This window comes from Ambystoma mexicanum, chromosome 2p (assembly GCF_040938575.1).
Source record: "Ambystoma mexicanum isolate Mex_15411 chromosome 2p, UKY_AmexF1_1, whole genome shotgun sequence".
NCBI lineage: Eukaryota > Metazoa > Chordata > Amphibia > Caudata > Ambystomatidae > Ambystoma > Ambystoma mexicanum.
The window spans coordinates 1,398,659,405-1,398,684,483 of NC_090923.1; the positions used below are offsets into that span (position 1 = coordinate 1,398,659,405).

Consider the following 25,079-nt stretch of genomic DNA (forward strand, 5'->3'; position numbering starts at 1 on the left):
AGCTAGACATTTGGAGGATACTGAGTAACCCCGCCCCAGCACCCTACTGTATGATAGTGTGTGCTGGGTCTAGAAAGTTACAAATGTAAGTAAAGTCAATTTCACTTCGCTGCTCTTGGAAACAGTAGTTTATCCAAGAGAAGGTTTAAAACTTTGGGAAAGCGAAAAGACTTCCCTGTGCCAATGCACTGAAGGTGCTGTGTGCCACAATGTAAAAAGATGATGCCTGTGGAGTTTGTCAGACTCCACAACCAAAAGAAAGTCCAAATCACAGAAAAATACATGGGAAAAAGGTCTCATTCTCTCCAGGTTAAAAATCCTAAAATCCAGCAAAAGTGCTGGGGGTGTCTAAGGTAGAATGAAATTTGCACATTTTTTAGAATGCGCCTCAACGCTCTGCCTTTCACACCAAGAGCTTGCTGTACCAGGGGTATAGGAGCTCCTCTGGCATTTGCAAATGCCCCGCTTGACGCCATTTGCAAAGCAGCAACATGGAGCTCCATACATAATTTTACTCAGCACTACTTCATTGACAGATTCTAAAGCAGATTCACAGGTTGTGACGAGCAGTGCTAAAGCATTCATTTGCCGCTGTACCTTCTCACAACCCACCACCTTCTCCAGACACTACTCGCTAATCTATGCATAGCATATGATCTAAGCAGATGGTATTTCTGGTGCTTGTATCTGCTTAGATTCACATGCACCCACCCTTCCTGCCCTATGGAGTAGAAAGTGCATATAGGTTTCCAGGGTCGGACTGGGACAAGAAATAGGCCCGGTCACCCAAAATAAAGTTGCCCACCCCTCGCCTCACGACCCTTGACCTCTGGTGACATCACCAGAATCACCAGAAGTGATGTCATTTGACCCACCCCAAAGTGACATCCCGGGAAGCAATGAAAAACAACCTTTCACCCTTTGACAAAACAGGAAGTGTCATCAAATAGCATTGTTCATAAGTACACTAAATTACGGTGAATCCAAGCAGGCGTCCAGGACCAAATGAGAATATGCTATTGTATAGCACTTATGCTTAAAGCTCTTTTTACAGAACAAATATGCATACAATCTCACCCAACCTGTTTTGGTACTCATTTATCGACCGAAGGATGAAAGGATTTTTGGAAAAATAAAATTGAAAACAAAAAATATTTTTTTCCATTTCTTTTTCTTCCAAACCAGCCCCCAATCCCCAGAGACGATTTTGGCCCGGCCACGGGGCGATTTTGGCCCAGCCACAGGCCGAAAGGCCGAGGGTCCAATCCGACCCTGTAGGTTTCTCTTGCTTTATCTACTCTTATCTGCTTCATTACATCTGTACTCCCGCTACACTTCATACTAACTCATGTAAGAAACAAAACAATCTGAGGGACCTGGACGTGTGAAGGACCTTGGTACAGTAGACTTCACACTAGGGATAGTGTTACTGGCATGCCCTTTCGACGTCCCTTTGAGTTTCGAAAAGAACACATTTAATACTCTGCGGCTACTACTCGATGTCAGCCGATGCATAGTGAATCTAAGCAGATACAAGCATCAGAAAATGTATCCCATGTAGGCAATAAGGCGTTTCAGCCTTGCTGGGCCTCATCAGCCTCTCTGAGCACATTGAGCAAGGGGTCCACGTCGACTTGTTGGGACTCAGTGAGGTGGCGCTGTGCCTCTGCACATCTGGTCCCCCCAGGTAATTTAGGGTGGTGAAGCCCAAAGTTCCTTGCAAAAATACAAAAGGTGGCACTTCTTTTGCAAGGAACTTGGGGTTGATCACACTACGTTATCTGGGTGAACACAGACAAGGACCCCTTGCTCACTGTGCTCAGAGGCGCACAGCTCCACCTCACTGAGGCCCAACAAGTCTGAAACACTTAACTGGGTTGCTGTTGGTACTCTTGTTCAAAGGCGGTTTGCCTGGCATTTCAGTGCTGACTGCCCTTGTAAGCGGGACAAAGTGAGATGCAAATAGATATTCCTCCTTTGTGAAAAGTACAGTGAGCAAAAAGTGATGGCTGCCTACTGTCAATGTGGGGAAAAAAAAAAAACAGAACAGGTGATCATGCCTTGTTCTTTCTAGAGGGGCCGTCAGCTACATTCTATGTATTGTCTAAGATGTTTTCCTTGCCAAGGAGATGCTCCGCTCATGTGAATTTTGGGCTGAAGTGCCCATTTCCACAGTTGTTGTGCTGCTTTCTACGCTTTGGCCCGATACCCAGATGGCTCCTCCGAGTTGCCTAACTTTTAGAGAAAATCTCTCCTTTTGGAAATTTGGTTTCTTACACAAATAAGACGTCTAAACTGGACAGATTAAATGCCCTTACCAACATTGATCATTTTTGGGGCGAGTTGAGACCTTTTACATTTAGGGGCCTAAACCAAACTGAATTATTCGCCATGTCTATAGTTTGACGATCTACTGATTGGCCGCGTTCCGAGCGCAGATGTACGCCCTCTCGAGTTCAGAGCTGCTGTAGTCTTCAGTGTGTTTTTCCCCTCAGGTGCATCACCAATGTAAGTGCAGTACGTACCTTTCTTTGTAAACGTGTCCTGTGCTGAAGTTCCCTAGTCTCTAGCCCTCCTACCTCTCCCCTCCATGGAGCATTCCCTCCCCCAATTCGCCTTGCCCTTCACCCCCTTAAACCGGAAAAAACAAAGAAAGTAATTTCCCCTTGTAACTGGAGACACCCTCGAAAAAAATATAGGGCCACACCAAGGGGGACTCCATGAAACCGACAACTTGGTTAACTCTGTCTTACTTGCGTCAGATAGGCACTTACAGCTTGTTAGCAACACTTACCTCCCAGTCCGGTCAAGAAAGAAACGAGGATAAGTCAGGCCTTCATCCTCTGCAATTGGTGGGCTTTCGGCTCTTTCTTAAAGTTCCCATTGCCAGGCCACAACATTTCTCCCAGGCCTTAGAAAGGCATAACCTGTTTATGGATGGTCGCTCTATGACAAGTCATGGTGTATTGGACCTTTTGAACTTCCGGGTGCCCTTAGCACGCCCCTCCTTGGCCCGGTGCCCTCCACTCTTCTGGGTGGTTCGGAGGAGGACAGGAGGAGTTCTTCCATCTCAACCCTGCTTGCTCCCATTGCTAAGCCTTGTAGCACGCTGTTCTCTTCCGCAGTGACCACCTGGTATTCCTTGTTGCGGTGTACAAAGGCTAGCGCAAAGGGGAAGCCCCATCTATAGCAGATCTTTTGTTCCCGTTAACATGTGGTTAATGGGTGACAATCCTTTCTTTTGGGTAGTGTAATAGCCGACAGGTCTAGAAAAATTCTGACGCGCGAACCCTCAAAGTCAATGTACTCTTGTCCCCTTGCCCGCTTTCCATCTTGTGCCTGTAGTGGTGGCATTTTGCCAGGACCGATCTCTGACCATTTGCAAGGACTCCTGCTCGATGCACTCTTTCGAACTGCAGGTCAGGGGTTAAGGGAGTGACAAAAAGGGAGTTGACCAAGGCCTTCACTTGCCTTTCTAGGCTTGAAGGGGTTTTGTTTGGTGACTCCTTGAGACCCTGTATGCTTATGTTGGACCTTCTTTCGAGATTTTCGAAATCAACCTTGGCTGCCAAATCCAAATTTCTTTGCTCCAGGTCTTGGAAGCGTCTTCATTTCTACCAGGTCGCTTGACAGCTGATAATTTTCCAGTGCTTCTACTTTGTCCTCAATTTTGTCGACTCTCTTGCAGGCCTGTGAGTGATTGCCATGCTGCCCTTTATTGACCTGTTTTCCAAAAGGAGAAGTCAGACATCTGCCTTTGTGGATGTTTCTTGATCTTCTCCTGGGATCATTGGCAGATCAATGGGGGGTGGAGTCACTGTGCTTGGGCTCACACGACAAAACACCTGTAGTTTGCATACAATAGCTGGTTATCCACTCCTTGCTATGAGTGGCTATGCTGGCGCCAGCCCCTTGTCAAGGCGCGTGTGCCTGCTTTGGTTTGTGGTTTACTGCACCAGATGCCTGCGGGGGCAGTGGATCGAGCTTTTATGGGTATGCAGTGTTTGGGGTGTTATGTGCCGCTGTTCAGTATCTAGAGTAAATATTAGGGCACCTGGCAATGCCCTGAAAAACCCAGGTGGGCGTAATTGAGTAAACAAAACAAAATTTCAGGGTGAGAGGTCATACCAATCCAGCATTTTGACACACATGGCAGTCAATAACGGTGCATTTTAGACTGAATGTATTTAATAACATCTGAATAACGACAAAAGTGGGGATAGAGCACCCAGGGATATTAGAAGACAATACAGGTAAGTATAATCCAGTGGAAAAGACTGGATTTCAATGAACAGACAAGACTGCTAGTAGTCAAATATTTCAATTATGCAGTTACAGAATGAACACAAACCCAATCTGATGGACATAAAACAAAATCAGTGCATAAACTGTGCACTGTTCAGGTGGTGTAATCGTCGGCACAAAGGTGTTTCAGCCTAGAGGAGAGCTGTAGAATGCAACTTTGTATGCAGGCCTTCATCAGGACGTGTGATGGAGTGAGTCCCGGGATCTTCATTGAGGACTTATCCAGTACAGGGGTAAGTAAAAATATCCATCATAGGTATAGATATCTGGACGGCATTTGATTGGCCGATGAGGAAACAAGTGAAAACCTCAGGCGGTAAGTGGTGTCATCTATAGTGATGATGGTGGAGACACCCACTTCTTAATGGCAGCTGCTAACCCAGACTGTCCATAAGTAACAGCACTAGGATTCATTCGAAAGTTCGTCTGGGGCTGCAGGCCGAACATGATTCCCAGCGTTGGTTGGGCCCCAAGCACTCAAGACAGTGCACATGGGGGACCGAGGCAGGGACCGAACAGTGGCATGAGGCACCTCTCGTGAGGCCTACTGCGGTCGACATGCGCCGGGAAAGGCGAGGCACCGATGGGAAGTGAATTAAGAATTGAAAAAAACGAACAGGGAGCAAGCAGAAAGAAAGTCTCTGCGTTGTCTGCCAGCTCTGGCACCGTCCCTGCGGATAAAGGGATTGAGCTGAGGCACCACAGGGTGGTGTCTCAGTGGGGCGGTCCCAAGCCCAAAGCCACACCCCCGCTAGCTATACTAAATAAAAAAATGAGCAGCTCATTTTTTTGCTGCCAAAGGTTCCGGTACCATCGCCAAGTTGGGGGACACCCACAAAGATGGAGGAAGTGGAACGGGGCGCATGAGCACTATTAACGGGTGCAGTGAAAATACCCTTTCAACCTCAATGGTCAATAATACTGCTATTAAGTTTTGTGTTAAGTTAAAGCGGGAGCCATTTGCATGACAAGATAAATATGCTGACAAATCTGGCCACATTTCTTCAGTTGGAGGCAGAATCCCCCTACGAGGATCATAGCACCCAATCTTTGCAAAGAGCACCAATAACATTTGCACAACAGTCCCTTCACTATCAGGTGGGCTCTGGCCCCTTCATGTGCACCAAAGCCATGAGATGGGCAGCACTGACAACACTTCCTAAATCTTTAGGGCTTCCATTCCAAAAGGTCACACATGGGAACATATCCCTACATGTGTGCCATTTTTACTTGAGGGTGAAAATGCAAAATAATTGCTGTATTTTTGTTCTACGCTCAGGGAGCCCGAAGGTGGTGGGGACGGGCATCCAAGTAGTATATGTTCTAAATCTATTAACCCGAGAGCAGTGTGCACTCGCAGATAATGTACAGCATTGGCAATACATCAATATTTAATCTTGTGTGTGCAATATTTTGAATCCTTAAAACATTAACAGTGCCTTTCTAAATGTTTTGCTTCTATCCCTGACAAACACGGTACGTGCGTTTCTGAATACCTTCTCGTATTTCTCTGGCTCTACAGTGCTGTGCTTTCAAGCTACAATAGTTCTACCTACGATGGCACCAAAGGACATTGCAGCTCAGCTGTCGTGTACTGATCTGACACATTTGCTCTTGTGGGGGTGGGGCGGAGCTACAGAAGGGCTGGTAGAATCAACTGAATAATTTGCACAGGATCCCCTTTTCTGGGCTACTTTCTGGTGCCAGTGTATCACTTTTAGGAAGACTAGAATTTCACATAACCCTGCTGCCAAACCCAACCCCCCCCACCCCCCCCCCTCTACCCCCACTCCTCCTAACGCATAAACCAAATGATCCGGTCTGCATCAAAGAGAAAAAAAAAACATGCAGTTTCTTAGATTGCTTGAGCCAGGAGAGCAGCAAACCACCTGAGAAATACAGAGAATGGAGGTCACGTTTGTCTAAGACCACTAGACGGAGCACGTGTCCTATTAATGGCATGTTTCTGTGCGCCGAAACATACTTGTGCCGAAAGGTCCCTGCGCCCTGTTAGCTGCGGACAATAGGACGTGCTGAAAGGGGACATGCAAAACATCCGCGCCAGGACGTCCTGCGCCTAAACATCCTGCTCCGTATTCACAAGATCCAGAAATAATACGTTGGGATACCGCATAAATGCCTTTTGTGTAAAGCATCTTCTAGTGTTGATTGAACAGAAGCAATAGTAACTATCCGATACATTTCACCCAAACTAAACAGATGTTTTATACACAAACCAAGTTTTGTTGAGTCTCAAACCAACCCTATTTAACGCCGTGAATGAACAGGTTATTTGTCCGACAGCCAGTCCATCACTTTATCATGCTTCCATACCTTCCATGGCTTTTCAGGGGGTGGTGGCTCTTCCAGCTCTGCATCAATGTCACTAGATGGAACCCATGTGTCATAGCTTAAATAGAAACAAATAGCAAAGTTAATTTTTGCAAATATGGGTACATTTTCTTCAGTGGTAACTGATGTCACAATTTACAAACATACAACAGGGCAATAGCACGTGCTGGATCCAAAAAGTTGACTCTGCAGACGTGAAATTGGATTTTGTTTAGAAGCATTACCTCAATAAAGGCTTACATTTCTTTATCGTTAAACGTACGCACGGTCCTTCTACAAACTAAGTGAGTTTAAGTGTTCACAAAATGCTGTAGAGAAGAGTACAAAAAAGGCGTAACGCATCCCTCATCGGACCCATGTAATTTTTAGATCTCATAACATTTCAGACCCTTCCCATAAAAAACAAATATTTATGGAAGGAAGGGGTTTTATGGGTGTGAACAACTACAGGGCTCTCTCTTGAGCACATAAGGATGGCCATTGGACAAACTTTCTTTTGTATCCATGGCTCCGCCGGCCACTGCTGTTTTAGTCACATTCTGAACGTGCATGGGGTATTATGAATATGCATGACACCATCATACCCAGTAGTCTCATAACTTTTCTAATTGTTAGCATCTGACCTGCTTTGAACAGAGTAATGAGTGCAAGGCATGCACTCTTTAAGGTGTTGGGTACGCTGTTGCGGTTTGTGTGTTAAGGACTGCTCCTAGAACCACATTTTCTTTGCTTGGGGTGACGTTTGAATTCTTTTCATCGATTGAAAAAACCTAGTCTGTGGGGTATGTTCAAAGTATGGTGAGTCAGTGCCAGACACTCCTGTGCATCCCTTCCCGTCATTAACCAATCGTCCAGGTAGCGGTACACTGGGATTGCCTTGCAGGCATAGTTCTGTCGCAACCACTGCTAGCATCTTGGTGCATACAAAAGGTGGCAATCCAATTCCAAAAGTAAGGAATTTGAATTGGTATGGTTTGTTTAGTATCTTAAATACGAGGTACTTTCGATGTTCTTGGAACAAAGTATGAACCTTTCAAACCCATTGTCATGTAAACCCCCCCCCCCCCCAAATATTTTATTGGGTTTTTTTGTATTTTACACACAACTGTAACTTACTCCGATCCCCCCCACCCCCACCAACCCCTGCCCTCTGAATCCCCCCCTCCCCTTTCTTCAAGATTTGGATTGCTCCGCTGTGCCAGTCTTTGTGGGTGCTGCATACCCTTCTCCTTACGGGCCTCCCAGATCCTCTTAGCGGCCTCCCTCCACCTTCTGTATGTGGTGATCCTCATACCAGTCCAAAAAGTTGCATCTTCCTTGGGCACCACACTCCTGGACTCTTCCATTAGGAATTGTATCAATAGGTCCCAGTCCGTAATGAATTTCAAGTTGTCTCCCTTGATTTCATGTGTTACTTTTTCCATTGCTGCCAGGGACCAAATTTTGCCCACCCATTCAAGGTCCGTGGGTGCTTACTTGGCTTTCCATTTCCGCGCTACTAGTAGGGCCCCTGCCATAATCAGGATTACATAGACTTTTGCACTGGGCCTTTGTGGGCAGCTTTTCTAATTCCCAGTCCAAGCCCAGTGTGAACAGCCCCTTGTTCTGAGTTTTCTGTTCCCAGTATGCCCCTTATTGCTTCTTGAATCATGTCCCACAATTTTTCTACCACTGGGCAATGCCACCAAATGTGCCCCCAGGCTCCCTCTGCTCCGTACCCCCTCCAGCATTGCCTGGATGCTGCCCGGTATATTTTCGACTATCTACTGGGGGTGAGATGCCACTGGTACATCATTTTCATCCATATTTCTTGGATTTGTAGCGAGTGCGCCAGATTAGGGATATTCTTCCATAGTCTATTCCATTGCTCTGCCTCAACCTCTTGCTCCATTTCCCTTTCCCAATTGAGCATGAATCTTCTCACCCCAGTCTCTTCCCCTTCTTTAATCAGCCTGTATAGGTACCCTCCCAAATGTTTATACCCGACGCTAGTGGTCACACATTTTTCAAATGGGGTGAGCTCACGCATCGCTGCCGCTTATACCAAGGTTTAGGGCCGAAAGTCTCAGCTGAGCGTATTGGAAACATTCCCCTTCCTCCAGCCCAAAGTCCCTTTTACATTGAATGAATGATTTTATCTCTGCCCCTTCGTATAGGTCCCGTAGTTTCCTACAGTCCCCGTCCTGCCATTCCTCAAATCTACTCCTTTCCCTCCCTGGTGTGAATTGCGGGTTCCTGAAACTCGGTGTGAGCGGCGAGTTAAATGTTATCCTACTGTTTTACTACCTCATCCCAAGTGTGCCCTACCAGGGTTTCAATGGAGCTACAGTACATGTTTTGGGTTCTGTCTTCCTGGGGTAGCCATATTACCGACTCCAAGTCTGGTCCCACCATCACCCTGTCCATTTCTCTCCATCGTTTCCCTCTATAGTCTTTCGACCTGTCCCTCACCACTCCAAGTTGGGCCATGCAGTAATATGCTATAGGGTCTGGGCCCCCCGCTTCCCCGATACCTCCCTTGTTTCTAGGTTGCAGCATTAATCTAGATGAGATTCGTGGCTTCTTCTGTTACACCACCAAGCACTGTATATGTTTTTGTAGGGCTCGAAAGAAGGACTTCGGTACCTCGTGGGAATTGCTATAAACGCAGATAACAGCTTCAGCATCACCACCATTTTATGGCATTTATTCTGCCTAGCCAGGACATGGCTAGTGGACTCCACCTGACTAGTGTCTTATGTCTGCCAGTAGAGGGGAATAATTAGCCTCAAAAAGTTGGTCCATGGTTTTTGTGATACAAATTCCAAAATATTTCATTTTATTAGCCGATGTGTATGGTGTTCCAGGTCTTAGCTCACCTTCCCTCTCCAGCAACAACTGTATACTTAGGACCTCAGACTTACTCTTATTTATTTTTAGCCCGGCTACCTCTCCAAACTAAGTCAGCACCCTATCCACCGCTTTCAGGAATTCCCCTGGGTTAGTTATTGTTAGCATGTCATCTGCAAATGCAGCAACGTTATGCTCTTTCCCCCCCCAAATGGGACCCCTTCTATTTCTTGGGTGGACCTAATCTGATTCAGGTGAGGCTCCAGGTGTATGTATGTATGTTTATTAATTTATAATGCGCGCAAGAACCAGAGGTAACAGGGCGCAGCAGAAAGAATATGCAAAGCTTACAATTTTACAGATATCTACAAGGTTTGCTCAAATAATCAGGGTCTGAAGCAGATACCCTGTATTTGGCAGATAGTTTCTTGTTAACTGCCGGGATAACTTCAGGAGTTTCCCCAATTAGCAGAGATGTTTCTTTGCAGTGCAGTATGAAAAGGAACAACAGGATCTTCCTGTGGACTTTTAACTAAAATGTCAATAAGGTCATCCTGCTGAAAAGGTGTAGCTGTAGACCACCCCATGAACTCTATTATTCTGGCCATCAGAACCATATAAGGGGTCTCAGCATGCTCCCCAGGGTCTGGAGAAGAATCTAAACCACTTGCCTCATGTAAAGAGTCTTGAAGATCCTTTAAACTGTTCTCTTCAGAGATAAATTGTTCTGGTATGGGTGTTGTGGTCCTTTGCAACTCAAAGGGTCTCTCATGGTAGGAATCCTCCCCTTCCTCATATATAGAGGACAAAGCTCTAAAATAATCAGACCTAGGGTATGGTTTAAAACCCATTTCCGAGGCCAGCCAGCTAGGATGTAATCTATCAAGATAAGGAATACGTCGGAGGACACAATCCCTTCGAAATATACAGTTTACATACTTACAAGTGTATGCAAGTAGTTAAAGTAAGAATAATATACATAGGTACAGTAAATTTACAAGCAGTGTTGAGGTTATATACATTTGTTGACAGTTCTCATAATACATATGAACAATCCAGTTGCACTAAAGGTACACAGTATCTAATGGAAGGGTGACTACAAGTTAATAGAATTAATGTGTTTGATGAAGTTCCTTCTGAAGTGTGAGAAGGGTTGGTCTACTCTCAGGTTATGTGGCAAAGCATTCCAAAGTTTAGCAGCTTTCACAGGAAAGCTGAGCCGCCTATCTTGGAGAGGTTAAATCTTGGTACTACCAGGAAATTAGAATTGGCAGTTCTAGTCGGTCTGATGGATATTTTTCGCTTTATTTTATCCGTCAAGTAGTTAGGGGCAGCATTATTAAGAACTTTATGGGTCAGGGAGATCATTTTTAGGTGGATTTTATTATCAGTAGAGAGCCATTTATGTTGGTGTCTAATAGAGGAAATATGCTCCTTTTTATTTATACCAAGTGCACCTCTTAGGGCATTGTTTTGTAGAATTTGTAACCTTTGGGTAATGGCTTTGTTGGCACCACTGTAAAGGGCATTGCACTAGTCAAGTCTGGAGAGTATTAGGGCTCTCGCCAGGATCATGCAGCTATCATTGGATAGGAAGGGCTTACCTGCTCTTATTAATTTGCAGCTATAGGCTGTGGTTGATGCTAAGGAGTTAACCTGTTTAGTGAATGACATGGTAGAATCAAGGTAAAAACCAAGCATTTTTACTTATCTAGAGACCTTGATGACGTTTCCGTCTATACTGATTGAGTAGTAGTCTAGGCCTAGTGTATTCATATTGGCATGCGTGCCCAGAATGATCAGCTCTGTTTTATCATTCAGGCAAAGACCATGAGATGCCATACATGCCTGAATGACAAGATACACCCTGTTCACCAACTCCCTGTCCTTACTATGATCCCCTGAAAGCGGGAGGAAAATTTGTGCATCATCTGCATAGTTAGTGTAGGTGATACCCAGATGGTCCAAATCAAACAGACGTTTGGTGAATATGTTATACAAGGTTGGGGAAACAAGAGCCCTGGGGGACTCCACAGGTGATGGGTGTGGGGTCTGCTGCTGCAGAAGGGGAAAAACTCTTAGTTTTCTTGCTCAGAAAGGATTCTGTCCATCTGATAGCCTGAGTAGAGAAATGAGCAGCCGAGTCCAAATTTCTGCAGAGGAACTTGTGGTCCACAAGATCGAATGCAGCTGAGAGATTAAGTAAGAGGAGGAGTGCTGTCTTTCCTTTAGCTCTCAGTTAATCTATTTGGGTCTGTAAGTCAATAAGGGCTGTTTCAGTTCCATGTAGTGGACGGAAACCAGACTGTCTAGCAACTTATGTAGTTCAAGGTATTTTTCAATCTGGGCATAAGCCACTTTGTCCAGTATCTTCAATAAAAATAGTATCGTAGTAATAGGGTGGTAATTAGTAGGGATGAGAGGATCTAGTGTCTGCTTCTTGAGAAGCGGAAGCACCCAAGATTGTTTTAGGTTGGCAGGAATGTTGCCTGTAGAGAATGAAGCATTAATGAGTTTGGAGATGAAATGTGTTAAGTCTCTGGCAGCGTCTTTTATAATCTGTGCTGGACAGATATCACCTTTACAATTGGAAGGTTTAAGGGAGAGGATGATTTTCTCTACCTCTATAGTAGTGGTTTTGGTGAAGGAGAATTCATCTGAGTGTTGAGAATAGCATTAAGCGGTGACTTGGGCGGGTTAGGAAGGTTTAGAGTCTTTTTTTAGTTGGATTTTATTTTGGAGGGTGTTTATTTTATTTGCTAGCGCGTTGGATATCTGCGCACCAGGTCTGATCCTTGGTGCAAGTGTCTGGTGTGGCAAAAGGTGACTCGAGTTCTTTCAGTATGGAGAAAAGTTCCTTCATGCGCGAATTGGAATTGGCAATGTGATGATCATAGGAATTCCGCTTTGCCAGGTAAACTTAATTTTTATAGTGGCAACAGATAGAGGTTAAGTAAGCCTTATTCTCATTAGTTGGGCATAGTTTCCAGGCAGATTCACATTTTCTCTTTGTTAGGCGTAGGGCCTTGAGTTCAGGCGTGAACCATTTATTTAAATGGGCTTTGGGTTTACTTGTTCGCAATTTGAGTGGGGCAATTTTGTCCATAGTAGCAATATTTTATGGTATTCATGGACTAGTACACTGGGGTCTAGATTGTCTGGCAGTGAATTTAATGTTGGGAGGATAGCAGGAATGACGGTGTCCACTGTCATGTTCTTATTTCTAGTTGGGCATGATGGTGCCGTAGGTGGGGCTATGGTAGATGGTCTGGTGGTTAGAAGGTTAAAGGACACCAGTGAATGGTCAGTCCAGGGTAGTGACGAAATGGAAGAAATGACAGCTGTCCAATTTAGAGTCGGCGACCCAATCTAATATTCTACCATTCAGATGGGTGGGATTGTTAACTTTTTTCGGATAGTCCTAATGAGTTGATGGTGTTAGCTATGGTCAGGGGCTAGCCTTAGCGATAAATTAGTTTTGGATATGATGGCAATTCCACCTCCACGGGTGCATTCTCGGTCTTGCCTAAATATAGTATAGCCGTCGGGGATGGCCAACATAAGTGACAGCCCTGCCGCGTTATGTAGCTAGGTCTCCGTTATAGCAATGAAGTCCAAGTTAGCTTCAGTAATTAGGTCAGCTATATCAAGGGCGTGGGCAACTAGTGATCTTACATTGAGTGCTCCTTTGTAGGAATGATGTACATGATTTGGTATGCTTCTAGCACTGGACTTAGGCTTAGATCTAAGGGTTCTGGGAATGTGTTGTGGCCGATAGGGCAGGAAGGAGATTGGAAGCATTACATTCCATATTATGTTGGCATTTAATTTCACGTTTTGTAGAGGGGAGAAGTGTTCTAGGCAGCTCATGCTATTTGTTAAGTCTGGCACGTAATTTGTTATTTCTATCAATGGTCGAGCTAGGTTGGGAAGCATAGGCTACTGGACCTGGCACGTAATGGTTCTTTGAGCAAGTGTGGGCAGAGTTATTTATAGCTGTATCCGACATGTTGGGTAGGATGAGTACTGACTCACATGGGGGGACCCCAATGTGACTATCCTGGTTGCTGGTGACAAGGAATGTAGACAAGGCCATTATGCAATAGATACTGAATATGCTAAACACTATGCATAACTACAGCTGTAGTTAGATAGGTGGAAACCGTACAGTGCAGGTGCTTCCTAGGCTATGGTGTAGTAGCCTAGTTAATGTGTGTTGGAGGTACAAGCATGCATCGCAGGTTAGAGAAATGTCAATAAATTGCCTGCTTATCTACCCGTCTGTTAGGAGCACTAGGTATGGCGTACAATAGTGGGGATATCTGGCATCCCTGTTTCGTGCCCCTCGAAACCTCCACCGGGTCGGACAATTCCCCATTTATAAGCAAGCGCAGGGAGGGTGACTTGTAATTGGCTGCAATTTGTTTATATAAACGCCTCTCCAAAGCCAATCATGCGCAATGTGAGGAAAAGGAACTCCCATTCCACCCTATCAAAGGCCTTTTCTGCGCCCAGAAGGGTTGCAATACGCTTTTTATTGACCTTCTCTATAATATGTTCAATCCTGCTAGTATTATCATGGGTTTGCCTTCAGTGTATGAATCCTGACTGGTCGGGGTCTATCAGCCTGGGGAGAAGAGACTCCAGTCGCAACAACGAGATTTTAGTGTATATCTTGGCATCTAGGTTGATGAGCAATCGGCCTGTAGGAGCCGCACATTGTATGGTCCTTCCCAGGTTTAGGTAGAAGTATCACTTTCGCTTCTTCCATTGAAGGAGTTATTCCCCCCTCTTCCCCAAAACGGTTATACAGTGAGACCAATCGCAGGGACAATGCTTCCTTATATGTTTTATAAAATTCTGACGAGAAGCCATCGGGTCCCGGGGCTTTGTTCCGAGGGTGCGCGTCTATTGCTTTGATCACCTCCTCTTGTCATTTCCTTCTCTAAATCCTCCCTTTCTTGGGGAGTGATCTTAGGTAGTGTACATTTAGTATTCCTCCTGTGCCCCCTCATTGGGACCTTCCAATTTATAAACCTTCCCATAAAATTCGGTAAATTCCCTCTTAATGGACTTAACATCCGTTTGTTCCCCTCCCTCCCCTCTTTTAATTTTTAGGATGGTTCTATCCTTTTCCTCCTTTCTTAGCATTCTCACCAGCATTCCATCTGCTTTATTTCCTTTGCTGTAATATTTCTGTTTGAGATGCAACAAGGCCCTCTCCGCTCTACTTGTTAGTAAAGTGTCCAGCTGGCCTCTCACCGCCCTGGATTCCTTTCGAACCTCCCCCATGGACCAAGCTGCCATTTGGCCCGTGAGTGACTTCAATTCATCTTCCAGGTCCCGTTCTAGCTGCCTTATCTCCCCTTTCCTTCTTATTTTTATCGCCATTAACTTGCCCCTTATAGTAGCCTTAAATGCATCCCATATTATTTGCGGGTCTACTCCCCGGGTTTCTTTCAGTTGATGTATTGATCCATCTCCTCCTTCATTTCTTTCCCAAGGATCTGGTCCATGAATATTTGTACCGGGTACCTCCACTCCCAAAGGCCTGCTGAATGGGTATATGTGACCGACATGGTAATGGGAGCATGATCCGATATGGTGATGGCCCCCACATCCACCTCCTTCACTCTCCCTAACAGGTGGTGTGACACCCATATATAGTCTCTCCTTGATGCCCATCTGTGTCCACTAGCGCTAGGTTTTCCATTTTCCCCTTCAATTCCTTCGAAGGGTTATTCTGTGTGTGATATAATCTAGCACTTCTATCCCTCTCCGGGTCCCATGCAAGGTTGAAGTCTCCCGCTAAGATATTTCCTTTGGCAAACCCCTCCATTTTCTACAACAATTTTTTGTATATAGGAGTCTTGCCCTGTGTTCAGGGCGTACAGTGATGCTACTGTTAATGTTTCCCCTCCGCCCTGGAGCATTATTGCTATGTACCTACCCTTGTTGTCTTTACTTACACCCGTTATTTTGAGGTCCAGGTTATGTATTTATGCTATTAGAGTGCCCCAGTCTTCTTTGAGCTGTGTGCCTGCTGTATTCGGTCATATCTTCTTATTCTAAGTCTATATTTGTCATTTTCCTGTATATGAGTTTCCTGCAGGGCAATTATGTTTGGGCCCTGCCTTGCTAAATATTGTTCGAATTTGTTCCTCTCAACTGGAGAGTTCAGCCCTTTTATATTCAGCAAGATAACTTATCACTCTTTCCTTAGCCACCATTTATCGCAATTCTGAATGCCTTCCCTACTTGGCTGGGTATTTCCCCCTTCCTCGAGTTGGTTCTGTACCAGGTTCCCCCCAAACCCCCTCCCTCAACCGTGTTAGGGAGAATTCTCAAACATGTGCTAATTCCCTTCACCTTAGAGACCCCCAGCAACTTTGCTGGATTTTGAGGACTTGATTTTTTTATCTGGAGAGTGTGAACCTTTTTTCCCCCGCTCTCTCATGTATTTTGATGAGTTTTTTTACTCTTGTGTTCTTAGATTATGGAGTTTTAGACCCCCTTCATAGGCATATTTTCATGTGTGTCACACAGCACTCAGTGATGTGGCACAAGGAAGCCTTTCAGGCTTTCCCAAGGTTTAAATACCTTCTATGGGATAAACTACTGTTTGCCAGCTAATGTAAAGTGAAAATAACTTTACTAGTCTTTTCAAATTGCTAGACCCAGCACACCCGATCTTACAATAGATTGCTGGAGGGGGTATTAGTATCCCCTGTGTCTAAATACTCATGTAGCAGTCAAATGCTACTCTTTCCTCTCGAAATGGCTGATGGCAGTGTTTTTACAACTTCCATGATTTTTCCCAACCGCGAACACCGGTAGCGTTAAATCGTGGCAGCCATGTTTTTCAAGACGGCGTCTGAGCACCCTTTGTTTAAACAAGTCCTGGTCTTTTTTCACCATTTCTTTTTGGAAAGGTCCTTCTAGGAGTTTGTGTCTGAGCGCCAAACCAGGTTTCGTCCCTTTGTTCCTATGCCTTTGGTGGGCTTCAGGACAGAATACCGCCTCTGGCGCCCAAGTGTCTGGGGTGGGCAGGAAGTGAGGGAGGAGACCCAAATGCACTCTGGCGTGACTGGCTGGCTGTCCTGGCTGTCGGCTGGGTGAGTCGAAGCTAGGCTGGAATGAATGGGAGGAAACTAGATAAAAGGCAAGTCTCTTGGCTTGGAAGGCAGAGTCGACCACTGGAAAGAAAGAACCGAAGAAGAGTTTGCTGCAACTCCTGGCACCTTGGTTGGTTTGTTTATTTGATAACGCGCACCAAACCCTGAGGTAGCTGGGAGCAAAATGACCTGAAGCTCAGTTGCAGAGTAAGTAGGGTACATAATGCAGGAAATATTCAGAATTACTGCCACATTAGATTGCACAGAGTCTAGGGGGGACGCATATAGTTATAACATGATTAGAGTCAAGTGATGCAGTGGTAACAGATGCATTGAGAATGTTAAGGCCTAGCCGGCATTCGGTAGCATGTGCAGTTATGGTACAAGTGCAGGACGAGACAGATTGGGAGTCGTTTGTATCAAGGAGAGGATTTTCTGTCTAAATCTGGAATAGGGTTGGTCCTTTCTGAGATCTAAGGGGAGGGCATTCCAGGATTGCGCGGCTATGACCGGGAAACTAGAGCCACCAGCGGTGGTATGTTTAAATCTGGGGATCTCTAGGGTATGGGCATTGGCAGACCTCATGGGGTGGGAGGTACGTCTCGTTTATTCCTTCTACAAGATATGGTGGCGATATATTGTTCAGACATTTAGACATGAGAGAGTGTTTTAAGGAGGACCCAGTCGTTAATCTTAAGCCAGTGGACATCTCTTCTAAATGAGGAAATGTGATCTCTAATAGGGATATTCAAAGCTGCTTTAAGGGCATTGTTTTGAAGTCTTTCCAATTTGTCAGTAATGTACTTATTAGCTCCCGTGTACAAGGCATTAAAATAGTCCAATCTGGATATTATGAGTGCACTGGCCAGGGTGGTGCAACTAGTTTCCGATAGAAAAGGTCTACAGGCTTGGATCAGTTTGCAGGTGTAGGCTGTTGTGGATGCTAGTGAGATGACTTGATTCTTGAGGGCAAGTGCAGAGTCATGGTAGAATCCCAAGGTTTTAACTGCAGGCATCATCTTGATGACGTTGTTGTCAATGTTGAATGATGCATGGCTGAGGTTAAGTTTTTTTAAGGGCCGTCACTGAACCTAGTATCAGTAACTCCGTTTGGCGTCCTTCTGGCAAAGGCCGCAGGATGCCATCCATGCCTGAACGATGAGGTATATCTTATTTACTAATGCCAAGTCTTCCAGAAAGTTGCACAAAAAAGGAATGAGGATCTGGGTGTCATCTGCGTAATTGCTGTAGGTGACGCCCAGTCTATCAAACTTGTCAAACAGGGGCTTAGTAAAGATGTTATACATGGTAGGTGAGACATGATCCCCGAGGTACGCCACAAGAAATTTGTATGGGATCAGCAAAGGCTGATGGGGAGAAGAATCATTGTCCGGTTAGCTAGGAAGGACTGAAACCAAGTTATGGCATCACTTGAGAAATGGGCAGCCGACCTGAGGTGGTTGCATAACACTGCGTGATCCACCAGGTCAAAGGCAGCAGATAGGTCAAGGAGGAGTAGCATGGCCGATTTCCAGTTGTCCTTCAACTCGTCAATTTGGGTCTCAAGGTCTATTAAGGCTGTTTCTGTGCCATGGAGAGGGAGGAAGCCAGATTGGCGTGATCCTAATAGGTGGTTAACTTCCAGGTAGTCCTGTATTTGAGGGTAAGCTACTCTATAATTTTAAGCAAGAAGGGGACTGTGGCGATAGGTCTATAGTTTGTCGGGATGGAGGGCTCTAATGTTTGTTTTTTGAGCAGTGGGAGCACCCATGATTCTTTGAGATTATTGGGCACTGAATTAGTCTTGAAGGATGCCTTAATGAGCTTTGCGATGAAAGGGGCCAAGTCTCTAGCTGCTTTCCTTTATTATGTGGGCCGGGCAGTTGTCCCCTTTACAATTTGAAGGTTTTAAAGAGTATGATTTTTTCTGTCCGAGATCGAAATTTTCTTAAAACTGAAAGGTAGGGCGGTACTGTCTGGAGTGTCTGGTGGGGGTTGCTGCTCAGGTAAGAGCAAGGAGGCTTTCTTGTGAGGCAATTTTATTCGACAGGGCATTTTGTATGTCAGTACACCAAGGCTCATCTTTAGGAATGTTGTCAGCCTGTGGTATCGGCGATTCCCATTTCCTGAAGGATAGAGAATAGTTCTTGGTGTCCGATTTTGCCTTTGAAAGTCTGTCATTAAATGTTTTCTTTTGTGCTAATTATTTAATTCTTGTAAAGTTTAGAGAGGTTTGTTAGCTTGGCTTTATTCTCGTCAGTGGAAGAGTGACGCCAAGTTGATTGGAGCTTTCTTATTTGGAGTCTTAATTCTTTAAGTTGGGGCGTGAACCAAGTATTAAGATGAGTTTTCTGTCTACCTTTGCAAAGTTTGACAGGTGCAATGGGGTGCAGTGCCTTGGTCATAGCGCTGTTGAAGACATCCACTAGTAAGGTAGTGTCTGTATTACTGGCTAGGTTGTTAATGGCAGAGAGGAGATGTGGGAGTACATTTTCAGCTGTTATATCCTTTTTACTTCTAGTGGGGAGTGGAGGTGGCATAACAATAGTTTTGGGGCAAAGGAGGTCTAGTGTGGCAGAGGAGGTAATTAGATGGTGAGTCCAGGGTTGTGGGGCAAGGTTAGTAATGGTAATATTACAGTTCAGGTCGGCGACTCAATCGAGGGTCCTTCCTGTGGTGTGGGTAGGGGTAAGGGCATTTTGCATCAGCCCATGATCCTTCAGTAGGGCTGCTACTGATTGGGCATGTCTATCATCAATGCCATTAAAACCAAGATTGAAGTCACCCAACAGTGGGATTTGTGCATGGTCTTTGGCATTGTTGGCTAGGAGGCAGGTTAGGTCTTCCTCAAAGGTTCCCAATGGACCTGGAGGTCTGTATACCAGATGGATATTGAGTGTACAGTTATTAGATAGGGGAAGTTTATCTGTGAGTATCTCAAATGATTGGTAGGATGGAGGAGTAGCGAGTCTAATAGTCAAGTTAGATTTGGAAATAATGGCTAAGCCGCCGCCTCTGGCGTTTGGTCCATCAGCTCTGAGTATCTGGTAGCTATCTGGTACAGCTACCATGAGGGTGGGTCCTGCTGCCTCGTGAAGCCAGGTCTCAGTTATGGCAAGCAGGTCCAGGTTCTCATTAGTTAGGGTGTCTACAATATCAGTGGCGTGGGCCACCAATGATCTGGCATTGATAAGAGATCCTGATAGAAGAACAAGTTACTTCTAACCTTGTAACGTTCTTTCGACGGGATGTTCCTCCGACGTATTCCTTATCATAGATATCTCCTTCCAGCTGTGCTGGCCTCAGACAATTTTTCTCTAGAGGGCGCTGTGCATCGACGTCCTCCGAGTCGATGTCCCTCGACAGCCGCTGTATCGACGCCGACGTCATCCTGCCTATAAAGGCCGCGCACAGCGTCCGTTGCTCAGTTCCGATTTGTAGCCCACAATAATTCTTTCTGGACTAAACTAATCACCCTGAAGGAGTGTAAGCTGCAACAACAAGGGAAGTAGAACTGCAGGGATGGATGGGAGGGTCGATAAGGAATACGTCGGAGGAACATCCCGTCGAAAGAACGTTACAAGGTAAGAAGTAACTTGTTCTTCGAAGGGATTGTGTCCTCCGACGTATTCCTTATCTTAGATAGGCTCCCATAGCAGTATTCTATCATTGGAGGAGGGAGTACTGACTTCACGCTGTCTTCTATTGATGAATAGAGTGCAGTACAGCCCTTCCAAACCTAGTCTCTTGACTGGAGGAGGAATCCAAGTTGTAAAATCGTGTAAAGGTATGGATAGACAACCATGTAGCGGCCGCACAGATGTCTTTAATCGGCACACCTCTTTTGAGGGCCGATGAAGCTGCAATACCTCTGGTCGAATGAGCCCTAAGGTTTTGAGGGGGCTCTTTCCCTGCCAGTTTATAACATTCCAGAATGGCTAGAATGATCCATCTGGAAATGGTCTGCTTAGTTATTGGTAACCCCAGCTTGTGACCTGTGTAACCTACAAACAGTTGGTCTGCCTGTTTTATCCTGGCTAGTCTACTGATGTAAAAACTTAAAGGCCTTCTAGGGTCTAGCCTGTGTAACCTCTCTTCCTCTTTCCCCGGATGAGGAGGAGGATAGAAAGATGGTAGGGTAATCTTCTGAGTGATATGGAATTCAGAAACCACCTTTGGGAGGAAATTAGGCTTCACTTGCAGGACATCTTTGTCTTTGTGAAAGATTGTATGAGGGGGTTTACAAGAAAGAGCTTGTAATTCGCTCACCCTTCTAGCAGATGTAAGTGCTATTAATAAAACAGTTTTAAGGGTAAGGAATCTTAACGAACAAGAATGGAGAGGATCGAAAGGTGAGCCCATCAGGAAAGTTAGGACTAAGTTTAAATCCCACAGGGGAACTTGGAATGGTCTTGGGGGATAAACATTGGTTAACCCCTTTAGAAACTGTATTACCAAGGGTAACTTGAAATAGGATGGTTCTTCCGCAGTGTGCTTAAAGATGGATAGCGCTGCGAGATAGCCCTTAATGGTGCCAACTTGAAGGCCTGAATTCGCCAAATATAGTAGGAAGGACAAAACCATTGGTGTACCACATGAAAAGGGGTCAATATTCTGTTCTCTACACCAGCTGCAAAATCTGTTCCAACGGCAGCGGTATAAAGACTCTGTTGCTGGCCTCCTTGCCGAAAGCAACACCTCCTTAACATCATCAGGGAGGTCCCAATCCTCAGCCTTTCAGAAGCCAAGCGTGAAGGTTGAGGGTTTTTATGTCTGGATGGAGAACCTGACCTCCCTTCTGTGAGAGTAGGTTCTCTCTGAGTGGAAGTCGAATTGGAGGGCAGATGGACAAGTCTAGAAGGTCTGAGTACCACGTGCTCCTGGCCCAATCCGGGGCAATTAGGATCATGGTTCTCCGGAATCTTCTCAACCTCCTGATCATTTGAGGAATGACAGGGACCGGTGGGAACGCGTACAGAAGCGGAAACTCCCAGTCCACTATGAACGCGTCTCCCAGAGCTCCTCTCGGGGGGGGAAATTGCCTTGAGCAGAACAGATCGCACTTCCTGTTGACGCTGGTGGCGAACAGATCCACCTGAGTGGTTCCCCAAAGGGCGAAGATCTCTTGAAGGACTTCCTGAGCTAGTTCCCACTCGTGGGAGACTGTACTCTGCCTGCTCAGAGCGTCCGCTGTCAAATTCTTCTCTCCGGCTAGGTGAACTGCCGATAGAGAGATTCCTTCTTGGATTGCCCAAAACCAGAGCTGCATCGGCTCTCTGCACAGGGGTAGTGATCCTACGCCTCCCCTTTTGTTGAGGTAATGCATGGCCACCGTGTTGTCCGTCATTATCAGGACGTTTTTCCCTTGTACAGCTGGCAGGAACGCCTTCAGCGCAAGTCTGATGGCTCTCAGCTCTAACAGGTTGATATGTAGTCTGGACTCCGATGGAGACCAACGACCGCTGATGGTCAAGTCGTTGGCGTGGGCTCCCCACCCCGCGAGTGAGGCATCCGTGACTACCGTTATCTCCGGCCAGGGTTGCCAAAAATGTCCTCCTTTCAGAATGTTCTCCTGACAGGCCCACCACTGAAGGTCTCGAGCCACCCTGTCGGGAACCTGAAGAAGATCTGTCATTCTTCCTGAGAATTGTGACCACTGAGTCCTCAGTGCCCACTGGAGGGATCTCATTCTCAGGCGAGCCTCTGCAGTAGGAAAATGCAGGATGGCATGAGGCCTAGCAACCTCAAAAAGTCGAAGTCGAAGGCTGGGAGACTTTGGGCATTTTGGAACTTGGTAACCATCTGTAGAATATCTTGAGCCCTCACCTCTGAGGCTTTTCCCAGGGAAGTGTCCAGGATCGCTCCGATGAACTGGAGTCTCTGTGATGGTATCATTTGTGACTTCTTTAAATTGAGGGAGAAGCCCAGTTTGTGAAGGGAGTGGCACACGTGATTTAGCTGGATCTGAGCTTGTTCCGAAGATACAGCCCTGATCAACCAATCGTCCAGGTAGGGGTAGACGTGAATCCCTTCCCTCCTTAGACTTGCAGCCACTACCAACATCAGCTTGGTGTAACGCTCACCTGATTCCCACGGAGGCGCTGGTCTTGGCAGGAAGGTGTCTGTGACTCGAAAGGTGATGTGCAGAACTCGATGGGCTTCTGGGGTCGAACCTCTCCGCACTGTGTGTCGAACTCGTAGGGTGAGGTTTCTGCAGGTGAAAGAATATGGGGGTTAATGGTCTGGGTTGTTCAATGTCCCTCTTCCTCTCTCTCCCTAGCTTCTCCGTAGAGCCCCCAGGTCAACGTGCTCACCTTAGATAGATGAATGCTGGGCTCTCCATCTGCGTCTGGTGCAGGGCGCTGTTGCCAGTTCCTTCACTGGTGAAACATAGGCCTCTTGACAGAGGACCGTTACCGTCGTTAACTGCACGAGCGGTGAGTTTCCAGACACCTTTTTAGTCTTTATAGTCTTTAGGTGCAAGGCACGTTAACATTGAACAGGACTTCGTATAATGCTTTTCTCCCTTTTGTCTTGCAGGACTCTTGAGGAAGATGGAGTGAAGCGCCTGGAAATGCGTGAGTAAATGCAAGCGCTCCAACTGTCTTTTCCCTTGCAGCGTAGTTCGTGCTGAAGAGACGCCGGAGTATTTGCAGGCGTTCTATTGCGAAGAGCGAGATGGGCGTAAGTAAATACCTGTCTAATGTCTCTTCTTTTGTCTTTCAGAAGTTGGTTTGCAGCGCCGGAGTCCGCGGAATGCCTATAAGTAGATACAATGCTTTTATCTCCGCAGTCGGCGATGCAGCGTGAAGAAATCCAGAATTCACGGAGTGCCGGTAAGTAATGACAATGCTTTTGTCTTCACAGGCGGAGGTGCAGCGTGCCGAAATGACCGCAGCCGATGGATCAGGTGAGTAGCACTGCGAGTTAAGGCTGCCTTGCTAACCTGCTGTTTCTTGTCTCTGCAGGTGTTGCTGTCGACTGGATACAGGAATGGTGAGTATGATTCTTGCAGATTCAGGATCGAAAGAAGAAAGGGTGGAACAGACTCCGTGAGCGTTCTGCTGCAGATGCAGAATAACGCGAAGCACGTTTCGTCTATCGGGTGTGGTTTAAATAGCCTTGGAGTGATGAGGCATCTTCCTCCACGGCCCCGCCTAGGTAAGAAAATAGTTCCAGAAGCTTTCCAGTGCTGAATCCAGGGAGTGGAGCTTGCCCCACCCAGGTAAGAAAGTAGTTCCTGTTCACAGAGGTCTTCTAAGTGGCTGGTAAGTAAGCAGCATGGTCTGCTGCAGGTAAGTCCACCCAAGCATCTGCACACATTATGAGCCCGGCGCTTCCAGTGCCGGGACCGATGATTCCGATGAGCCTGGTGCCACCGGCGCTAGGACAAGGTCCAAAAGGTCCCCGTGGGGACTGGCTTGTGCCTAGGATTAGGGTTAGGGGCCTGCTTCCAAGGACGTTGGGCTGGTCCTGGCTCCTTGGAAGCAGTGATCATGACACTTGGTGAAGACCCTCGGGGCGGAGGTCAGCCCAAATGGCAGCACTCGAAATTGATAATGAGAGTCGCCAATTGCGAACCTCAGGTATTTCCTGTGTTTGAGATGGATAGGCACATGGAAATAAGCGTCCTGAAGGTCCAGAGATACCAACCAGTCCTGGAACTGAAGGGCTTGGAGGATCTGAGAAAGAGTGACCATCTTGAATTTGTCTTTCCTGAGGAATTTGTTCAATTCCCGCAAGTCCAAGATGGGTCTCAGTCCTCCGTCTTTCTTTGGAATGAGAAAGTAAGGGGAGTACCATCCCGGTGGATGACTGAGGTATGCGTAGGAAAGGCAGGCAGTAACCTTGGGCAACTGTTTCCAATGCCCAAGCATCTGACGTGATAGCCTGCCATTCCGCCAGATGTTGAGTCAACCTGCCTCCTACAGGTGTCCTGTGAGGGAAGTCCTCAGAGTGGTTTTGGGGCGGCTGATGCAGATGCTGATGCCGATGGTAAAGAGGCACCTGCTGTTGCTGCGGCTTTTGATTATCTACCCCGTCCACCTCGGGTAGTTCTTCTTTGTCCCCTTTGAGCCAGTCGTCCTCTACCTCTTCCGAATGCGGAGTAGAAGCGAAAGGACTTGCCCCTCGCAGAGGTTCCTGTGGGACGAAAAGGTGTCTGATGGATTGCAGTGCCTAGGGATTTTGCTGCTGCTTTTGAAGTTTGCACTTTCTCTAAACTGTCATCCGCCTTTTTCCCAAACAAAGAAGAGCCATCGAATGGCCTGTTCAAGAGTCTGGCTTGCACATCTGGGGCAAAACCAGACTTTCTCAACCAAGCGAATCTCCTGGTTGATGTACTTGCCGCCATTGCTCTGCTGATACTGTCAGCTGAATCAATGCCCGTCTGGAGGGATTCGCACATAGCGTCTTTACCGTCCTGTATGATATTCAGGAACGCCTCCCTTTCTTCTCCCTCCGGGATGCAGTCAGCCG

At 46.3% G+C, this 25,079-nt stretch overlaps 1 protein-coding gene across 2 annotated transcripts in view; it reads right to left on the reverse strand.

Moving 5' to 3' along the window:
- The window catches only part of SMARCC1 (SWI/SNF related BAF chromatin remodeling complex subunit C1), a 1,286,593-nt gene that overhangs the window by 874,921 nt on the left and 386,593 nt on the right, over window positions 1-25,079 (reverse strand). For both annotated transcript variants that reach the window (XM_069645843.1, XM_069645841.1), the window contains exon 8: window positions 6,640-6,715. In XM_069645843.1, coding sequence (XP_069501944.1) covers window positions 6,640-6,715 — 76 coding nt within the window. The remainder of the gene's footprint in view (window positions 1-6,639; window positions 6,716-25,079) is intronic.